The following is a 21778-nucleotide window of genomic DNA, read 5'->3' on the forward strand; positions in this document are numbered from 1 at the left end:
CCATCTGCCAGCTCTCCCACAGACCAACCGCCTTCATCCACCTGCCCAACGACATAAACATGTTGTCCAGCAGTTAGAGGAGGCTCCAGTTCAGGCTGCTCACTGGGACCATCGAAAGGATTGTGGCTGTATCGAGCTATGGATGCTCAAAGCCTTCCTGGTGCTTCTCCCAGAGCCTGCGGGAGGATGGACTGCTCGTCTGCTACTGGTTCTTCTGTCTCACTTGTGGTGTCCTCCTCTGACAGAAGGCAGGACCCAGGGCCATCCCCTGCCTGAGCTGACTCCGAGTGGCTCTGAAACCGATTCTCTGGTTCACTCACCTGGGCTCAAAACAGTTGCCCGTCTTCCCCGTGGTCTGTTTTTACTTCTCTCTCAGCACTTTCTGCCACTTCCCCACAGCTCTCAGTTTGTGCTCTGCAGCTTCCAGCTGCGTTTGAAGCGAGCTTATGGCTTGGAGGGCAGAATTTCGCCCCTCTGCCACGGGCGCCAGTTGCCCTCTCAGGTCAGCATTTTCAGCATTTCTGTGCCACAGGCCCCCAGGCCGCACCATCCCGCCTCACGGCTGACGGCTTGGGGAGCAGGCTGTCGGCCACCGAAGGCTGCTGCCCACAGTCACCACTGGTCACCTTCCCGGGGTCTGCGAGGGACGGCAGCCCCCGACCCCGTGTCAGCCGCTGCCTCCCTTCGCCACGCGGGCGTGGAGGCAGCGTCTGCCATGGGCCAGGGGTGGGCGAGTGTGGCCTTATGTGTGTGGCCTGGCCCCGAGCACTCGATGGAGGGCTGAGGCCGTGTGGCCTTATGTGGGATGTCCTGGTCCCCAAACACAATGGAGTTTGGGCTGAGTGGGCACCTCGCAGACAGCAATATCAACCCACCACAGAGGCCATACACAATTTTATTGCAACTTTGCTTCTTTCAGACCATTTGGTCTGGTTTCTTCTGTCAGCAAACAAGCTTGTACAGGCGAGGTCACTGCCAGTCAAGTCCTATTTTGCATATCTTTGAACACACATTTACATTTCAGGTTTTTCTTCCATAACACATTGCACCTCTCTTTTGTGTGCAGGGGGGCAGGACCAGCCACATAAAGCTGTGTTGGGGCTGGCTGGGGTGGAGTTAACTTTCCCCATAGAGCCTTCATAGTGCTGAAGGGTGCCTTGCCTGCCCCAGTGCAAACCAGTGGTTTCTAGCGCTGTCCTGGGCCTTGGCCTGTGCTTTCTAAGCCACAGTTCAGTACTGTCAGAGGACTGTGGTTAAGGCAGGGACCCAAACCACCTATGAGAACGCCTTGACTGAGACCAGGATGAAAAGTGCGTCTGAGGTCATGACAGTAGAGACAGGGACCCAAACCGCATCTGAGAGTACCATGGCTGAGACAGGGACCCAAATAAAAACAATTACAGTAACTGCCCAGTAGTGAAAAAGAAACAGTGGACAAGTTTGTCAAGGGGTACATATCATCGATGAGCAAGGGAGGAGGAAGAAAAGGAAGGGTTTGATTAGCAAGCCAGTCCTTCAGCAAAGAAATGTGAGGAAGCAGTTAAAGAAATCAGGCAGGAGGAGGAAACTACCTGGCCCCTAACCTCATTGCCAGAACTTCAAGAGATACAGAAAGATGACAGCTGCCAGCCAGGTGAGCTGATTGCTGCCTGGATGCTCCGACGCTGGGATAGCAGGGCCAACAGTCAGCAACTGGAAGGTAAGGACGCCCAATGGGTGGGAGCCCTTGCTAGAAAGTGGGGGAACTGAGACAGGAATTGGAAAAGAGGCAGCAATTTGCAGTCTCTGGAGACAACTCCTCTCAAGTGTGAGGGCAAGATACCCATTCAAGGAAGATCTTGTGAACTAACCAGGGAAGTGGACTACTGTGGATGACGGCATCCAGTACCTGAGACAATTAGTGGTGCTGGAAGTCATCTACGGTGAGCTAGACAATGGTGAGGTCTCCAAAGATCCAGAGGGCATCCTGAGCATGCAGGCCATGTGGAGGAAGGTGACTCAAAGTGTCCCAGCATCATGTACTAACAGCTTGGCAGCAGGGTATTGCCTGCATACAGATATACCAACTGTGAAGAGAGCATCTTCTTGGCTCCAAAACTTTGAAGAAGGTCTCCATCCTTCCTCATCCCTACAGGCCAGTGCCTTGGCTGCCAAAGATGACTCAAGAAGTCAGTCCCCTCCTGCCCTGGTCAGAGGGAAAGAGAACCCCAGGCATACGCCAAGTGGCGCACTCTGGTTCTTCCTGCTCAATGCAGGGAGAACAGGAGGAAGTGGGACGATGAACCCACTGTAAAACCAGAAGCCCATGTACATGAATGGAGAGCAGAGAGCTGTTGAGAAGGGGCCACCCAAGAAACCTGTCAGCTTAGTTGCTGTACAGACACAAGAAGGCAATCAGCAATGTCCCAGACATAGAATGACCGAGATCAACTCCATTGATCCTGGTGAGGCGACTTGTGGTCTGGCACCGAAAGGGTCAGACTGTGAATACTCTGACCAGGAACAGAAATAGTCCCTGCCTTTGGCCAGGAGGAGGAGGAAAGGGATGAATTGTTATACTGCACTGTGTGGATTTGATGGCCTGTGTTGTGGTTTAACTCCAGTCCACAACTAAGCCCCACCCAGTCACTTGCTCACTCCCCCTGCAGTGGGATGGGGGAATAGATTCAGAAGGGTTAAAGTGAGAAAACTCATGCATTGAGACAAAGACAGCTTAATAGGTAAAGCAAAAGCCACTGGCACAAGCAAAGCAAAACAAGGAATTCATTCACTACTTCCCATGGGCAGGCAGGTGTTCAGCCCTCTCCAGGAAAGTAGGGTGCCATCATGCGTAAGGGTTACTTGAGAAGACAAACACCATCACTCCGAATGTCCCTCCTTTCTTTTTCCCCAGCTTTTATTGCTGAGCGTAATGTCATATGGTATGGGATATCATAGAATCATAGAATGGTTTAGGTTGGAAGGGACCTTTATTGGTCATCTAATCCAACCCCCCTGCAGTGAGCAGGGACATCTTCAACTAGATCAGGTTGCTCAGAGCCCCGTCCAACCTGGCCTTCAATGTTTCCAGGGATGGGGCATCTACCACCTTTCTGGGCAACCTGTGCCAGTGTTTCACCACCCTCATAGTAAAAACTTTCTTCCTTATATCTAGTCTAAATCTACCCTCTTTTAGCTTAAAACCATTACCCCTTGTCCTGTCGCAACAGGCCCTGCTAAAAAGTCTGTCCCCATCTTTCCTATAGTCCCCCTTTAAGTACTGGAAGGCCACAATAAGGTCTCCCCGCAACCTTCTCTTCTCCAGGCTGAACAACCCCAATTCTCTCAGCCCGTCCTCACAGGAGAGGTGCTCCATTCCTCTGATCATTTTTGTGGCCTCCTCTGGACCTGCTCCAACAGGTCCGTGTCTCTCCTGTGCTGAGGGCTCCAGAGCTGGACGCAGCACTGCAGGTGGGGTCTCACCAGAGCAGAGTAGAGGGGCAGAATCACCGCCCTCGCCCTGCTGGCCACGCTGCTTTTGATGCAGCCCAGGATACGGTTGGCCTTATGGACTGCGAGTACACATTGTTGGCTCATGTCCAGCTTTTCATCCACCAGTACCCCCAGGTCCTCTGCAGGGCTGCTCTCAATCCCTTCATCCCCCAGCTTGTATTGATACTGGGGGTTGCCCCAATCCAGGTGCAAGACCCTGAACAGGTAGAGAAGGCTGTCAAAATTGAAGTAGCTCAGGTGGACCTGGACTGGGAGTGTAAGGGTGAGCTATTTGTAGCTTGATGGGCCCATGAAACTTCGGGACATCTAAGAAGAAATGCAATATGCAGATGGGCTCATAACTGAGAGGTGGACCTGACAATGGAGACCATCACACAGGTCACTCATGAATGTGAAACACTACTGCAATCAAGTGAGCCACACAAGTGAAGTTCCCCTGGAACTGAGGGTGGTGGCTGGGTCTTCGATATGGTGAGGCCTGCCAAATTGACTATGTTGGACCACTGCCACGAACGTGCCAGGGCAAGTGCTACATACTCACCATGGTGGAAGCAACTACCAGTTGGCTAGAAACATACCTTGTAAACCATGCCGCTGCCTGAAACACCATCTTAGGCCTTGAAAGGCAAATGTTGTCGCAACATGGTACCCCAGAAAGAATTGAATCAGACAATTCAATCTGGGCCAAGAAACATGGCATTGCCCGGGAATATCATGTCCCCTGTCACCCATGAGCCTCTGAAAAGACTGAGAGATATAATGGACTGTTAAAGAATATGTTGAGAGCATTGGGCAATGGGGCGTGGAAGCACTGGGATATAAATTCAGCAGAAGCCACTTGGCTGGTTAACACCAGAGGATCTGCTAACCGTCCAGCCCTGCCCAAACAAAACCCCTACATACTGTGGGAGGAGATAAGGTCCCCACAGTGCACATAGGGAAGTGGCTGGCAAAGGCGGTGCATATTGCTCCTCCCTTGGGAAAAGGCAAACCCATTTGTGGGACTGTCTTCAGTCAAGGGCCTGGGTGTACTTGGTGGGTAATGTGGAAGGGTGTGAAGACCTGGTGTGTGCCTCAAGAGGATGTAACCTTGAGGGAAAAATAATCTGTGATGCGAGTTGTATGTTGTAGGAATTAATGTAGCAGGAATGACCTGAACCGATGGAAGAGTGAGCTTTGCAAGGAACCAGGTAAGTGCAACGATGACCCAAACCAAGCCGGGGTTGGTGCCCAAGAGTTGAACATGCTGCTTCACCTGTCCTGAGCACCCACCTTCACAGGTGGGCCCCGAGTCACAGCCTGTTCTTATGAACATTTGGAGGAGTGGAGGAAGCCCATGGAATAGGAGAATAATATCTATCACTTAAGGCACTGGGGATAGATAGTAGTTAATGAGAATGTATAAATCTGTTACGCTGGGTATAAAGATGGTTTAAGTATGTAGTTGGGTTTGTAAGAAGGGATTTCAGTAACGAGAATTAGATACAAAGGGGTGGTTAGAAGATGAAGAGGATCTAGATGTGGGTGATGGGATCTGAAAAGCATAAATAAATGTAGCCTATACAAACCTCCAGAATATCCACAGAAGTGAATTTGTACTTAAAAGTTTTTTTTTTTTTACTTTTAGATTTTGTAGAACATGTATAAATATATTCAATTATGTGGGAACTGAGCGTGATGCAAATAGTTTGGAATAACGGGTGGAGATTGTATTGGGTCTGGCTGGGATGGAGTTAACTTTCTTCATAGCAGCCCTCATAGTGCTGTGCTTTGTATTTGTAGCTAGGAAGGTGCTGAGAACACACCAGTGTTTTGGCTGCAGCTGAACAGTGCTCCCACAGCATCAAGGCTGTCTCTCCAACATCCCTCCCCCACCCTCAAAAGGCTAGTAGGCCTAGGGTGGGCAACAAGCCAGGAGGGGACATAGCCAGGACAGCTGACTCAAGCTAACCAAAGAGATATTCCATACCATATGATGTTGTGCTCAGCAGTAAAAGCTAAAAGAATGGAGAAGGGGAGGGGGCATTCATCTTTAAGGCATTTATTATCAGGAGCAACCGCTACACGTGCTGATGCCTGACTTCCCAGGCAGTGGCTCGATATCGCCTGCTGATGGGAAGTAGAGAAGAAATCTTTTTCTTTTTGTTTTCCTTTTCTTCCACATGCGGCCTTTGCTTTTATTTATTAAACTGCCTTTACCTCGACCCATGAATTGTTTTTCAGCTTATTTTCTGCCCCCCTGTCCTGATGAGGAGGGAAGTGATAGAGCAGCTGGGTGGGCACCATGAGGCCAGCCAAGGTCAACCCAACACAAAGGCAGCTCAGCCCAAACTCCATTGTGTTTGGGGGCCAGGACATCCCACATAAGGCCACACGGCCTCAGCCCTCCATCGAGTGCTCGGGGCCAGGCCACACACATAAGGCCACACTCGCCCACCCCTGGCCCATGGCAGACGCTGCCTCCACGCCCGCGTGGCGAAGGGAGGCAGCGGCTGACACGGGGTCGGGGGCTGCCGTCCCTCGCAGACCCCGGGAAGGTGACCAGTGGTGACTGTGGGCAGCAGCCTTCGGTGGCCGACAGCCTGCTCCCCAAGCCGTCAGCCGTGAGGCGGGATGGTGCGGCCTGGGGGCCTGTGGCACAGAAATGCTGAAAATGCTGACCTGAGAGGGCAACTGGCGCCCGTGGCAGAGGGGCGAAATTCTGCCCTCCAAGCCATAAGCTCGCTTCAAACGCAGCTGGAAGCTGCAGAGCACAAACTGAGAGCTGTGGGGAAGTGGCAGAAAGTGCTGAGAGAGAAGTAAAAACAGACCACGGGGAAGACGGGCAACTGTTTTGAGCCCAGGTGAGTGAACCAGAGAATCGGTTTCAGAGCCACTCGGAGTCAGCTCAGGCAGGGGATGGCCCTGGGTCCTGCCTTCTGTCAGAGGAGGACACCACAAGTGAGACAGAAGAACCAGTAGCAGACGAGCAGTCCATCCTCCCGCAGGCTCTGGGAGAAGCACCAGGAAGGCTTTGAGCATCCATAGCTCGATACAGCCACAATCCTTTCGATGGTCCCAGTGAGCAGCCTGAACTGGAGCCTCCTCTAACTGCTGGACAACATGTTTATGTCGTTGGGCAGGTGGATGAAGGCGGTTGGTCTGTGGGAGAGCTGGCAGATGGCACAAGAGGATTCATCCCCTCTAATTTTGCTGAAGAAGATTCAGAGGATGACCTGGCAGAAAAGAACTGGAATGATCCTCGTTACTATATTTTTGGTGTCTCTCTTATTTTGAGGCAGATGAAGAGGATCTAGATGTGGGTGATGGGAGCTAAAAAGCATAAATAAATGTAGCCTATACAAATCCCCAGAATATCCACAGAAGTGAATTTGTACTTAAAAGTGAATTATTTTTTTTTTTAAGTTTGGATTTTGTAGACTGGGGGGATCTCTGGAGGGCAGTGGGGACCTCCAATGGGCCCCAGCAAACTTGGGTGAGGCCCAGGGCACTCTGCATCGTAATTAGTGCCCTGCACCAGCCCCTACAGAGTCTGGATGAGGCCCTGGGGCACTCTGGAGGGTTATTAGGGCCCTGCATGTGCCCCTCCAGAGCCCAGCAAAGGCGCTCGGGCTTTCTGGAGGGCAACTCTGCCGTGTCAGAGCACCACAGCTGCTGGCAGTCATGGGGACCCTCCTGTCAGGGCTGGTTGCTGTGCGCGTCCTTGCCACAGGGAGCAGAGAGCGGAGAAAAGGGAAACAGCAAGTGGCGTTGCCCATGGGACTGCCCGCACACACATCGGTTGTGTGCCAGAAAAGGATGGTTCCTGGGCGCCTGGAACCCACTGCTGCCCCTGCGTTTGCAGGCTGGAAGTAAGCTGAATGAATGGCTGGGCTTTCTGGACCATCCCCACATCCCTCCCCCAGCCAGACCAGCCCTGCAGGTGTTCGGCTCAGCGATGCTTCTGCTGGTGTCCTGCGAGAGTTGCCCATTAAAACACTTCAGTGTGAAGCCTGATGCCCGGCTGGATGGCTGCTAATGGAGCGCAGTGTGCGCACTTGCAATTGCTGCTCACGCACAAAGCACCCAAAGGAGCACGCACTCGAGGACAACCCCTGTGCTTGCTGCTTGTGCTCCTTGGGAGCATTTCACCGCCTACTTCTTCCATGGGCTGCTTTTTTCTCTGAAAAAAGAGAGTGCCCTGGTCTGCCCCCATTACTCATAGAAGATAAAGAGCACCCAGGCGTTCTTCCTTCCTGGGCAATCGTACACCACACTCTTGTGGCCCCCTTCTGCGACCCTCACTAGGCCTGCCAGCTGCACCTCCATCCCTGGGGAGGTGTTGGAGCAACAGATCCTGGAAACAGCTTCCAATTTGTCCTGTGAAGGTCAAGAAGGTGACGAGGATTAGTCAGCAGGGATTTACCATATGAGGCAATTCTGCTTTATACCATGTCACATACGAGGCAGTAAGGCCAGCTTACTCCCATCAAACGAACCTCCCAGGGGCCAGTGCTCAGTGTCCCCTCCCAAGTTCCAGCTGGCCACTCACTCATCCTGAGAGAGAACTACAGCTTCAGCTTTACTGAGTCCTGAAGAACCATCAGTTTTCTTCCAATTTCCCAGAATCTCTGCAAGCAGCAAACCCCATTTTACCTTACCTATTGAACCCCCCATGACTTGTGCTGCCCCCAGTTTTAGTTCCTTCCCAGGGAATGTGGGTGCCGCCTGGACAATTGGATGAACTCACCAGTACCAGCTGTGTCACATGCCGTCGCCATGCTCAGCAGGTCGGGAACATGCAGAGTCCCACCTGGGTTGCCAAACTGTTACCAAAATGGATTCTTTTCTTCTAGTTTGTGTGCAGGTACCAGAAAGAAGGCAGGAAAAGTAGGCACTAGCTAAGCCCCCTTTTTATTGCCAGCAATAAAGGTGGCTCTCAGTTAGGAGCACGAGCAGGACCCCATGTTACAACTCTGGATTCCTGATAAGCAATCTTAAGACTATTCACATACTCATTTTTACAATGATGTTACCTGCTGAAGGGAAGTAGAGAATTTTTGTTTCCTGTTGCTTCCGTGTGCAGCCTTTACTTTTTCTTTATTAAACTAACTTTATGTCGACCTACTAGTTCTTTCTCTTTTTCTTCTTATTTTCTCTTTTCCTGTCATGCTGAGGAAGGGAAATGATAGAGCAGCTGGGTGGGCACCTAGCAGCCAGCCAAGGTCAACCTACCGCACAGTGACAGGACAAGGGGCAGTGGTTTTAAACTAAAAGAGGGTAGATTTAGATTGGACATAAGGAAGAAATTTTTTATGATGTGGGTGCTGAAACACTGGAACAGGTTGCCCAGAAGAGTTGTGGCTGCCCCATCATGGAAGTGTTCAAGGTCAGGTTGGACGGGGCTTTGAGCAACCTAAACTAGCGCAAGATGTCCCTGCCCATGGCAAGGGGGGTTGGAGTAGATAATCTTCTCCCAAGTTACTAGTGATAGAACGAGAGGAAATAGACTCAAGCTGTGTCAGGGGAGGTTTAGATTGGATATTAGGAAAAATTTCTTCACTGACAGAGTGGTCAGGACTGGAACAGGCTTCCCAGAGAGGTGGTGGAGTCACCATCCCTGGAGGTGTTCAAAAAACATGTAGACATGGCGGTTCAGGGCATGGTTTAGGACACGTGGTAGCGTTGGGTTGATGGTTGGACCTGATGACCCTAGAGGTCTTTTCCAACCTTGATGATTCTATGATTCTGTCTTTGAAGGTCCCTTCCAGCCCAAACCATTCTATGGTTCTGAAATGGAGAAAACCACGTTTATGTCAGCAGCTACAGCACTAACATGTTCCCTCACCTCAAAGCCAGGGGTATTCAAACACTCCATAGCAAGACGTACAATTAGATCGTGTTTGTACACAGCAATAATTTCAGAAGCATCAGAACCAGGGTCAGAGGGTCCTTCCCAAAGTGTCTGTAACATTAGCAAGTGTTAAAATAACAAAATCAAACCTCAGTAACTGCTAATAAATTCTCACTTGCAGTTTGCAATACTAAAATTTGCTGTTTAACTCAGCATGGAGTACTGGTACAGGTACTAATAGCAATGATAATATCATAGGAACCAAAACATGAAGAAATCTGTTATGGGCAGATGTAGAAGCAACAATGAGGCATTCAAATGCAAGATGGAAACGCAAAGCTCCTCATCAGATACCATCAGAAACAGGAAACTGGAGTTAGAAGTGGCATGCCAAAAAAGTGAGGAGCAGGCCACAAAGGAAGGAACTGAAGTAGCTAAGATGAGGGATAGCCACGCACAACCGGGACAAAGGAATACTTCATAGCCCCAGTGCAATACACACTGGCCATTTGGAACAGTCACTATGCGACACATTCAGAACAACATTCACGCTATTTTCTTTGCAGTAGTTAATTTTTGCTTGGTTGTTATGTCTGAGAAAATACTGCCTGTTCTTAAGAACTGCCACTTGTCTTCCACTCCTGGAGCCAGCGGGGAGTCAACTGTTGTGTTGCCAATCTAAGAGACAACCTCAAATGCAATGATCTGCATGCACATCAAAAAGTTTCCAAATCCCCTTGGCTAGCCACTGTGTATTTCTGACATCTCAGTCACAACATGACAACATTTGGCAAGTATTTAATTTGCTGCTAAAACAGCTCCAAAGCTATTTCCACTTTCTGAACAGTGGAGCCAGATAATTTGGCGAGCTCCTATTAAGTATCTACACAGACCTGGTTCCACAAAAGCTGTGTTCTGGTCTCCTAACTACTGAGCCTACTCAAGAGCTGTGGCAAAACAAATTATAGCCTTTTTATGTGGCTACTCATGACTTTAAGAAGAAACCATGGAAGTCCCTGTTCCAGTTTTTTTGCTGACATATTTGGCATTAAGCTTTACAAGTTTGCTATGGCTTTGCTGTAAGACATCCTCTGTTGACGCCGACGTCATAATTAATTTACAGCATGTTATGGTCAGTCCCTACTGAAAACTTATGACACCGGTTAGTCTTAAAAGCATCGCCAGCCCTTCAGGCAGGCTTCACTGCCACCTGAATATAGTGCTCTACATACACACACAAAAATTTCCACCTAGCAAAGCACACGCATGACTAAACCAAATATTCTGTAATACATGATGAGTGCATTAATGCTTACCCAAATATACTTGCCAAGTCATCATCTTTTGTAACAAGCTGACGAGGATGTGGTTTAATCGCATTAAGTCACCAAACTATCAAAGATAATTTGACATGGCTGAAGGCAACATTCAATTTTTGCAGAGAGGTTTCACAGTCAATTTAGCAGAGGGCTACACCATATCAAGGGTTAGTGACAGGTTCCCTAAAAGTCTCTCAAAGCTTTAAAATTCACCTGAAAGTAACAGATACAAAGTGTGTTCACATATGGTGAATTACCATTTGGTTGTGAGTTATTTAAAGTTTCAGCACTCTTTAGTACTTCAGAAAGAAAATACAGGAAAACATGAGGAAAAGTTACAGTAAATTATGTCTAAGAGATTTCTGGTTTTGAACTATATCCATTAAAGAACACTTTACGAAAAGCTACAAAGAATTTAAGAGAAGGTGGGGGAAGAGCACTCCTTGTGCCTCAAATGTGAAGTATTTCAAGCAAAAGAAACTACAGGATAATCTCTTCCTTTTTCTGTGAAAGCCCAAAGCATGAAGCATCAATGCTTCAGAAAGTAAAGCAAAGCGGTGTCATTATCAACTGAAAGCATAACATAAGGAGCTGTATGATGCAGAAACAACACTGCCAGTTTTCACAGCAAAGATCATCTTCCTTGCAGGGTTTTACAAAGGATATGATCTGACTAAACACTCTTCAGTACATATAAACAATCTTGACAGTTTTTCTCCTCCCTGGTCTAAGCACACTGAAGACAAGACTAAAGCTAGTTCTACACCTGCAAAAACATTTAGCTTTGAAGAAAGAAAATCTTCCAGTTCCAAGGTAAACGTTTACCATTTAGATTTTTTGCTAAAACATATGAATCACAGAATCATAGAATGGTTTAGGTTGGAAGGGACCTTTAGCGGTCATCTAGTCCAACCCCCCTGCAGTGAGCAGGGACATCTTCAACTAGATCAGGTTGCTCAGAGCCCTGCCCAACCTGACCTTCAATGTTTCCAGGGATGGGGCCTCCACTACTTCTCTGGGCAACCTGCGCCAGTGTTTCACAACCATCATAGTAAAAAATTTTTTCCTTATATCCTTATATTATATATATATGGAATTATTCTTGTTGACAATTTCTTAGCATAAATATATTTAAGATTTCTAGCTATCTAGCTCTGAACAGGAAATCACTACAATGTCAATTAATCAAGAAATATTTTTAAAATGGATTAAGAAAATGTCTAATTCCATGGCTCTAAATGCAACAACATGGAATTTGATACCAAGAAACTTTCAAACTGGATATCATAATGGAAGCCTCCCACCCCACTGGCATCACAGGTCCCACGAAATCACAGGCGCTTCAAGCACAGCACAGTGAGGTTTATGATGGAACGCTAAAGCTACTTCTGAAAGCTGAACCAATACTGGACTCCTTATTTTAAATGCAAACAAATCAATGAAAAAAGAAAGTTATGAAATCTTAAATGAGTTTAAGAATATATACAAATATCTGCATTTAAAAGATATACAATAATTCTTAAAAAATGTAATATGAACTTTATTGCATACATCATTCCATAATCATTTGGATATATGAGAATAAATACAATAAAACCTTTAAGCTACAGAAGGTGGGAGATATATATCTGAACAGAATTGTCTGTCAAAGTGACATAAATCATCTTGGAGATTACCAAACCATTTGATTTCAAATTCTGTGGCTGATGCAGTTACCAACGATGACAGCACTGAAGGGCCTATGCATTTTACCTCACCCTGAAATTCCTCTTTTAGTTTTTCCGGTCTAAGATCCTGCCCCATAACCTGAAAACAGAGTAAGAAAGATGGGAAACAAGAAAATAACTTGCAGAGAAAACAGCAAAAATGACATTAATAACACACCTTTACAAGAAAAGCCCTTGACATGTGAACCACACACCATCCAGGAGAAGTTTCCAAACCACTATCAAGTTGTAAGTTGTCTCAACGCCAACTCTGGATTCAGTGCTCACCTGGCAACAGCACCAACACTCTGATCTCTTCCCGGGGGGTGTCAGGCCAAGGGAAGCAAGGAGAGAAGTTTCTTTTCCCAACCTTTTCAAAACCTGAGATAGTCTACATGCTGCTGCCCTCTTATGGATGAAATCCCACAAGACTGCCTGCCAACCCAGCCTCAGCTTGGCTTTCGCTGACTTAAACCTGTAATGCTGACAGCAAAGTTAGAATCTTGCTGGCTTCCTTCTGTTCCTTTGGAAAGAAGTCTGAAACTCTATGAATCGCACTACAAATGTTTAATCTCTGGGAATAAAGTAATGCAATGTTATTCTCCTCCTTTGTATTTCTTTAAAACTAAAACCCAGCACATCAAACAGAATGAAGAAATCATGTAAAAGGGTGTCTCTGGCTTTTTCTGGAAATGTTTAATACTGCTGTGCCCACCAAAGTAATCTCCACTTCCATGTCACACTTGTGATTCACTTTGTGGCATCTAAAAGTCCTGAGATAAAATCTGCATCCCAGGAAACGCACAGGGATGACGCATCTGCAAATGCAAGTCCAATAAGAAACTTAACAACCCTGAACATTCCTGAAAGGAGAATCTCAGCAGAATAGATACACCTGCATGACACAAGCCAGTGCTACATAGGTATCACTGTCAGTTCCAGATAACATACTACCAGGGCAACCCACCCCAGCTAATTTACCTTGCTTCCTGGCACAGTTAATTAGCTCAGGGGAGTGTCACGCTTACAGGACTTTGTGCCTGAACTGGCTCAGGTACCTCAACCAGCCCACATATAGCTGAGAGCATGCACATGATGAAACATCCCCTTACCTTGGTCATCAACAGCAAGGAGTCTTCATTGAAACCAAGTCCGGCCACTTTGTCATCAATTTCTTTTTGACTTTTTATGTTATTCTCTAGCGCAAAGGACAACTGTTGCAACTGGGTAAGCTGAAGTAAAAGCCTGAAATGAAACAAGCAGTTAATAAAAGGCAGAGCTGGCAAAAGAGTAAGTCAGCAAACCTAAACCCAAACAAAATGTAATACTTTAAAAACAGCTCTTCTTCCTGACCTTTGACAACTGCAAAAACTGCAAAGGAATTAATATATCTGTCTCAGACTACTACGGGTATGGTATACCCGTGCTGCGACAGAAGTATCGATAAGTACGTGCCAAGTACATCTGGGTGCTCTGCACAAACATTTTTCTCCCCATGTATTTATCACACAATTCAGCAGCGGAGCGAAGCTCTGCTAGCATTAACTGCAGTACATCAGGTGTCCCACATCCTTATCAAGGCCTAAAAGACAGCAGTGCACTTTTGCCTACGGCAGTGATTATCTTTGTAACCTGAAAAGCTAGAAATTTCGGGGGGCTAGACAAATATCAAACATTCTCCCCACATAGGCCAACCCTGGAATACTTTCTAAAATCTTCCATCGCAGTTTTATGTTCAAGGCAGTGCCCTGAAGTCACCACCATGTTTCAGTGCAGGTTAGACGTTGTGCTCACAACATGGCTTCATATCACGGAGGGACCCCATTACCAACTACTCGACCAGAGAGAGCAGTGGCAGTTTCCAGAGTCCTCCTCACACAAGGACCGTAAAACATATCAGCAGAGGAAATTTCTAAGTGTATTCAACCAAGGGACCACTGGGACTTAGTAGTATCGCTACCGAAACTACGTTTAATTCAAGCGTTACGCATAAAGAACAACAAATTTTTAAATCATCTTTACCAAAGTTAAATGAAGCATGTGTTATAATAAAGATGTGTATTTTTATGAAGGTAAGACTTAAGATGTTAAGTGAAAGTTTCCATTTGAGCATTGTAAACGTCAAAATCTGCAAGTCTGAGCGAACTGTATCTGTATCTGTAAACTCAGTAAAGTTTTGCCTGGGAAATTCAATGTAAAAATGGAGAGTATTTTTAATTTGGAACGTGTTTTTATTTCAAAATTTGCAACAACATAATGTAATGAAGAATGAAAATTAAACAAAACCATTTCTCCAATTTTTTGGGGAGAACACTTCTGTTTGTTTGTTGACAAAACTAGAAGAGTCAATTATTCATGATACTTTAACACAGACCTTATTTCCTAAAAAACCAATACTAACATCCCTTTTCCAGGTGCAGTTTACCCTGCACATATGTTTATGCAGCATAAACATCTCACTTAAAATCCAACAGACTTGAAACTATTAGACAACCTATTTAATGCATAAGCCCTGGGTAGGGGAGAAGCTTACCGTGGACAAGTGTGTCTGCAAATATAAACTGCAATAACACTTTGTGAAACTGTGGGCCAAGCAAGTAAATCCCACAGTTTGTAACTGTCTCAATGCTGAACCATACACACCGAAACAGGGAACACAAATTATTTTAATATGAATGTAGCTTTAATATTCATTATCAGTACTAAATCTATTAACCTCTCCCAAGTAGCAATTAAAGTCACCATCACTTAGTCTGAGTACAATTAAAAGCTACTATATCTTTTTTTCACATTTCTTAACTCTTGCCCTAACAGGGCAGTTATAAAGTGTTCTCTGTAAACATTTTTGGAAGTTCATAAAATGGCTTTGAATATGTTCTGTGACTAATACATTACTGAGAGGCAAGAGGGTGGAAAGAGAAATCCAAGACTATTTTAACAAAACCAGTTCCTAATTATCTCTTTGAAAGATTATGTTTTGGAGATTTTTGTTGTGTGCAAGAGTTTTAGGAAGAGAAGGAAGAAAAGGAAAGAGCATTTTAATGCAGTCCTGTCAATCAGCTGTCACAGAGTTCATTTTTCAACCTCATCCATTATGCAGATTGGGGTATTATTATATAATACATTTTTGCTCAAGCGTGAGGCTTCAAGCAAATAAGACAGGTGGCACTCGCAGAAGGAAGACTGGCTGGCCTTCCCTTTGGGGCACTTCAGCTGCTGCATCTTTATTACCAAACCAGGAAACAGCCATGCTCTAACAGCCTGTTGTATAAAATTATTTGAAAAGATTCACAGAATAAGGTTATTAAAAAACGCTTTACTTCTCAACAGTGCATGACACTGGTTTACTCTTTCCACTCAGGTTTAGGTTGTTCACAGCTACCATGCTAGTGCATTTTGCTTTTTAGATCTGAAACAATAGCAGGGTGCTCCTAACTTAGCATTGCCAATGCTGAAACAAACATTTAAATTGAAAATGTAAACTGAAAATATTAAGGCTGGGAAAAACACGTATTAAATTGCTCTTGACTGGGAGAAGTTAATATTATTCTAAGAATACGTTTACTTACCTTGCTCTAATAAATGAGGCACATGCCTTTATCTCAACTTTCTTCAACATGTCCTGCTCCCAGGACTTGGAGGCTACGTGTTTCCCTTCATCCATCTTTTCCGGTTCCTCCAAAGTGCAGAGGAATTCTTTTACAGCTTGGCCGCTCCTACACGTCACTGCATTCTCCCTCTTTGTTTCTGTAGCAAGGCTGGACCAAGGGCCTTCTTTCTGGCCGTCTGATCTGCGAGGCTGCAAACTCATCTCTCTTCCAGTAGATGTTTTGAAACTACTATCACTTACACTAATCTCTTCAGACTGATTTAGATTTGTTTCTGCAACGACTAATGGAGAAAAACTCTGTAAAAGGCTCATATAAGCTTCAGCAAGTAACTTCCAGTACCAAGGGTTGAAAGGATGTAAGCAGATCAATTGCTGCAGACACGTGATCTTTCTTTCCACATTTTCTAGACCCTGGTAAATGGTAAACTGCAGGTTGAGAACCGTCGTTAAGTGATCTGTGTTAGTAGCGCCGTTTCTCTAGAAACAAAAGGTAATAGATTAAACACAGGCATAGAACAGAATCATCCTTTAGAGCTTAAGAAAATGTTTCCCTGAATAATAACACACATATATCACTAAGGTTAATTTTTAAATTGTACAGAATTGTGCTCCTGATTTTAAATGATACGTGACACAGATCATGCATGATCAAGCTGACAGCATTCCCTCTAGCTGCCTCGTTCCAGTCTGAAAGGCAAGAAGGTCCCAAACGTTGTGAATTGTCTATTTGCCTTCAGAGTTTTATACAGTTGCCGTTCTTTGGAGTATAAACACCTTTTACATAAAATAAACAGCAGCAGTAAAATTCTAGACTTCAGAGCCTCTGGACTTCTTCCTTTACAGGAAAGACTCAATTTGCGGTAAGATACTCTTCTTGGTGGCAGTCTGGCAGCACATATATGGATATAAAAGGGAGTTTTGAATGATCACTTTTACAGTGGAAAGATTTAAGCACTCATTTATTCCCTTTCTTATAATTCCTATTACATTACATTAATTCTGCCTAGCAGAGCATTATATTTAGTCCCTTCCAGGACTACCAGCCTCCCTGCACAGGGAGCTCATTGTGGTACAGGGTGTTCTGATTTCTAAAGAGTGATTATATCTGCAGTGACAGTTACCCTCTGTTTACCAAGTATTCTGAGCGCTGAAGGATTATACACTTAAAGATTATTTTTCCAGAAAATGGTCCATATAAAAGAACTACTGGCAATATTTTCACATTCAAAGCCTAAGAGAAAGATTGCATTATTTACCAATTTTTCTGCAATATCCAGGGCCTCCTTGTGCCTTCCTAGGCGAGATAAACACCGAGCCTGGCCCTCTTGGACATCTCGTCTCATTGCAATGTTGCCGGGAGGCAATAGCAGTAAGCAGTTTGAGTATTCACACAGGGCTTTCTAGTAGTGTCGAAAAAAAGAAAAGCCAAACAAAACAGAGAGATTTTCATTTAAAGGTAAGCCTGACAGTATGTTTTGTTTATGACTACAATCACAAAGGGAATTCAGGAGCTGAACTCCACATTTTCATTTCTCTGAACTCAGCTCCCACCTATGCTTGTAACACGTGAGGGCCCGGTACTACACACCCAAGTCCAGACGATGATGAGCAACCTCAATCCTAATTCATGTTTAAGCCTTAGCAGGATTTACCGCACATCTGTCCACCTCTTCCCCATCAGGTCTGATCCAGAAGGTAACACCTACCGACCTGGGCAATATGTGACACAAGGCATCTTTCCCCCAGCTACCAACTCCATGATCAAAGCACTCATCCTAAATTTGGGAGGCCTTGTTTCAAAGCCGTGTCATTCTCCATGAGAAGGTCTGAACCTGCAGGCACCTCACCTCACATGAATAATCAGCAAGTTGGAGAATACCGCAGGGGAGGTGAGTTTCCATCATTCCTGTAGGGTGGTTCTAATTTGCACGGAGTTATTAAATATTAATTGGGCTGAGGAAAAAGACAAGAATGAGCAATACTTCTGTAGCTTAATGCTCAGGGCACTCACCAGGACTCCAATTAACATTTAAATACATTAAATTAAGTATTCAGTGAAGCTAAGAATGGAATCTTGGTTCCTCCTCCTCCATGTGAGTGCTCAGAAGACTAAAGAGCAGTGCTCATTCTCCCATCTCCCAAAATGAATACTTAATTATTCCTTGCAAACTTGAATGAATCTAACAGAAAGAGCATCCAGGCAACATATCCTAAACACTTCCTAGTAAAATGGCTGAAATATTTTTCTCCCCTGGTATTAAGTTCACATTCCTTCTCAAGCAAAAGAGGGAGCTCCACTCTGCCCAGTGAGTGCAGCAGCCACTGGTGAAAATGTAATTTTGTGTGCAGTCCGGTTCTGTCACAGCAATCCAGGTTAGCAACAAGACTGAAGACTAGACATTTTTAACATGGAACACTGTGTCAGAAAAGGGTTAGGAAGCAACGGTCTGTTCCATTAGCAGATCTGAGGGGGTGTCATTCCCTCCTGAGAGGGCACCACAGCACACAACAAGGAGCAATCTGCTCCTCCTGAGGGTCAGCAGCCATGTCTGACTGCAGCCTGAGGCATCTCTCTTCTCAGCACACTTTTATGAATCCCTTCAGGGAGTCTCAGCTGAGACTGGAAAGCATCTGTCAGGTATAGACAAGGCAACAGTAGCGCTGGAATAATGTTAAAAAGCAGAAGTCAATGCCAATGGAAGTACAAAAAGATCCACGAATCCAACGAGCAAGGTGAAAGGAGTGGAGTCAGAAGTCGGCCTGAGGGCTTTGAAATCAGGGAGCCTGTAATGCAAACCATAGCTGGGAACAAGATGCTATTACAGTTGAAACAAGCGCAGAAGCAGCTGATTTCAAGCAGGAAACAAGGAAACAAAAGACTGGATGCTTCAACTAGGCCTACGGAGGCAGAAGAGCATTGATAATCAGGAATGCAGCTCAGGAAATAGGCAGTGAGGATAGTCTAGGACTACAGCAGGCAGGAACAGAAACAGGGAACATAAATGCACCTGAAAGGCACAACCACCCATCCAGAGCAAGGGGAGCCAGCAGAGAGGTGGAATGATGAAGCTCATAAGGCGAATGCCAGGAGCCCGACAACTACAGTCAGCTTTCACCTGACAGTGGGGGGAGCTCTGAGAAAGGTGAGCAGCACCCAGGCAGTTGGCAGCTTTTGCGGTACGCGGTATGTAGCCCCAGGAGCACAGATATCTGCACGCTTAACTCTGGCTGACCATGATTTCTATGGCCACAAACAACAGCTTGGCTCACTGCTGAAACACTCGGATGTGCAAGCGTGATCTGGATCCGCTCTGCGTGCGGAACAGAGTTTCTGGCCAGTTTACATCGACTTCACGCTGACTCCTGGAAAGATGACATCTGGCTGGGGGACCCTGCCAGAACGGGGTTACCCGTGGCGGCCTGACCACAGCTCAGTCAGCAGGACGGCTCTTCGCCAGGTCACCGCGACGGCCCGTAGGGATGTTGTGCCTTCAGCACAGGCGAGGAGCCATTAGGCCGGACCTAACCGCACCACAGGCTCCAGCACCGCCAGGCCACGGCTCAGCTTACATATAAACTCACACACGCGTCCACTCAGCACACCGGGGACTATGGGATCGCCCCAGTTTATATCCCCACAGCTTCCACCGACCGGGGCCGTGCCTGGCCCGGCCCACGCGCCAGGCCGTGCCGGAGCCCTGGAAATACCTCGAACTCCCGCCGCCGGTAGGCCCAGTCCGCCCGGAACTTGCTGGCCGTCAGCTCATCGGCGCCTTCCCCGCCGGCCGCCTCGCTGCGGAACCACTGCGGGTACACCACCGGCCCGTCAGGGGGGCTGAGATCGCCCGCCCCGCACCCGGGCCGCCCGCCCCGCACCCGGGCCGCCCCCCTGGCTGCCCCCCGCCGCCCCCGCTCCTCACGCGGGGCTCGCAGTACTTGGCGCCACGGGGCGGCCCGGCCCCACGGCCCGGGCCCCGCTCCCGGCTCGAGGCGAAGAGGGAGTCCTCGAACTCCCAGCCCGGCAGCGGCTCCATCCCGGCCGCTCCGCCCGGACCGGCCTCCGCCGGGCGGCTGAGAGGGGCCTCCGGCGGGCACCGACTTAGGGGCGGCGCGGGCTAGAGGGGAGGCGGCGAGCGGCGGCCATCTTAGGCAGCGCGGTGTGAGGGCGCTGCGGCGCGACGCCCGCCGGGAGCTGTAGTCCCGCCCGCCGCCCCTGGGGGCGGCTGCCCCAGAAAGCCTTTACGGGGGCTGGGAGATGAAAGCCGGCTGCGGCAGGGCTGCCAAAGCCTCCCCCGCCGGGCGGAGAGCGGCGCGAAGCCGGGGCGCTGACTGGAAACGGGGGCGGGGACGGCTCCAGCGCCCGCCAAGGGCCAGCCCGCAGGACGCAGCGCAGCGCCAGCAGGCGAACGCTCTGCCGTGGGGCAGGTTCCGACCCCGCGTTTCTGGCGCCTGCCCGTTGGTTTTCGGAGGTGGGCGGTAAAAAGGGGTGCAGCTTGCGCTCCCCGGGGTCAGCAGGGCCCGCCGGCACCTCCCGGCTCTGGGGAGCAGTTTGGGCACGGGTCACCGTAATGGAAATGTTGTAAGAGCCTGTAACGAATACTTGAACCAAACTGTCCCATGCTTTGATAGATTAATTGCATAATTGTAGAGTTGTTCTGTTAGTATCTTGGCCTGGTGCCTGTGGGGGGGGTGGCTGGGAGTGTATTTTGGTAACTTTTCCATTTGATTTCAGTTCTGCCCCAAAGCAGAAGAGGAAACTTGTGAAATCTCAGACTTTCCAAAACAAGATTTCCCAAAGCCCCCTACACTTTGCTGTGGGAAAAAAGGACAGGACAAAGTAAAGCCTGGAGCTTTGTCAAGATGTAAATACTCTCAGGCGCACCCTTGATCATTCATGGCACCTAGGTGAAGAGGTAGCTACCCCAGCTGTACACCCGCCTCATGATATTGCTGTACACAGAATGAGTTAAAAGTGTACAACACTGCTTCCTGTCTCTGCCTTGCCAGTCTGTTCATCCAGGAAGGTCCACTTTGTCCCATTTAATCACTATGCAGATTTGGAGGTGGTGAGCTGAAAATTCATCCTTGTACTTGCTTAACCTGAAAAATGTATTAGTCAACCAGTCTGTACCAGAACAGCTTTTGAGGCCAAAGCACTGCTTATATAGGTAATTGTCAAGGTTTCCTTCTAGTGGACATGCAAAATACACGTTCTGGGTTTGGGGTTGTTTTGTTCTTAGTGGATACATGCTCAAAATATCCTTCCATCCCAGCGTAGCTATGACTGGATGTAGCATCAGCTGGCTTAAATCCCTGGGTAGAAACTCAACTTTGGCAGGTAGATTTGATTAGAAGATAAAAGAGGATTGATGTTTCTTTTGCTTTTAAACTTGCTGTTTGGCAAATAAGCCCTCCTGAACATAGGAAACTGCTTAGCAAGTAAGTCTGGAGGGAATCAGGAGTTTGCTCGACATGCTTCAGTCTTCTTGTTACAAGCGTCAAGGTAGAGGAGCAGAGTCAGAGCTGCTTGTACTTGCAAACCAAACCCCTCTGGCTTCCTTCTGCCTGCAGACCAATGTGATGAGCTCCTGCAGGACAGAGGCAGAGCACCCAGGAGTCACGCTGCAGAGGTTAGCATTAGCATCTAAACAGAGTTTCTGCACTTCTCACATACACTGGACACAGGTATTCCTTTCCCACTCCAGGACTGTGGGTCTTGCTGCAACACACCAGTCTAATGAGCAAAGCACAAAAATCCAGCAAGACGATTAAGAGCAAAGCAAAAAGAAGAAAAACTAAAAAAGCAACATGAGTAATC

The 21778-nt window shown here is 47.3% G+C and overlaps 1 protein-coding gene across 3 annotated transcripts; it reads right to left on the reverse strand.

Moving 5' to 3' along the window:
- Nucleotides 1-12160: 12160 nt before the first annotated feature.
- Nucleotides 12161-20938, reverse strand: C2H8orf76 (chromosome 2 C8orf76 homolog). Of its 3 annotated transcripts, XM_075085743.1 has the most exons (6): nt 19881-20938; nt 19669-19764; nt 17217-17360; nt 15920-16437; nt 13463-13595; nt 12161-12450 (listed from the first exon to the last, which is right to left on the reverse strand). In XM_075085743.1, exons 1-6 carry the CDS (start codon nt 19992-19994, stop codon nt 12244-12246), a joined length of 1212 nt encoding a protein of 403 aa, XP_074941844.1. In that variant the 5' UTR covers nt 19995-20938; the 3' UTR covers nt 12161-12243. The 3 variants fall into 3 exon arrangements, with proteins under 3 accessions (XP_074941844.1, XP_074941845.1, XP_074941846.1); XM_075085744.1 differs by lacking the exon at nt 19669-19764; XM_075085745.1 differs by lacking the exons at nt 19669-19764; nt 19881-20938 and adding an exon at nt 17808-19386.
- Nucleotides 20939-21778: the final 840 nt, after the last annotated feature.

Source organism: Phalacrocorax aristotelis, chromosome 2 (genome assembly GCF_949628215.1).
Source record: "Phalacrocorax aristotelis chromosome 2, bGulAri2.1, whole genome shotgun sequence".
Taxonomy (NCBI): Eukaryota; Metazoa; Chordata; class Aves; order Suliformes; family Phalacrocoracidae; genus Phalacrocorax; species Phalacrocorax aristotelis.

Coding starts and splice junctions, on each gene's coding strand:
- C2H8orf76 (XM_075085743.1), bottom strand. CDS start 19,994: ATGGAGCCGCTGCCGGGCTGGGAGTTCGAGGACTCCCTCTTCGCCTCG. Junction 19,765..19,880: donor CCAAGTACTGCGAGCCCCGC/GTGAGGAGCGGG, acceptor GTGTACCCGCAG/TGGTTCCGCAGCGAGGCGGC. Junction 13,596..15,919: donor GCCTCATTTATTAGAGCAAG/GTAAGTAAACGT, acceptor GTTTCATTTCAG/GCTTTTACTTCAGCTTACCC.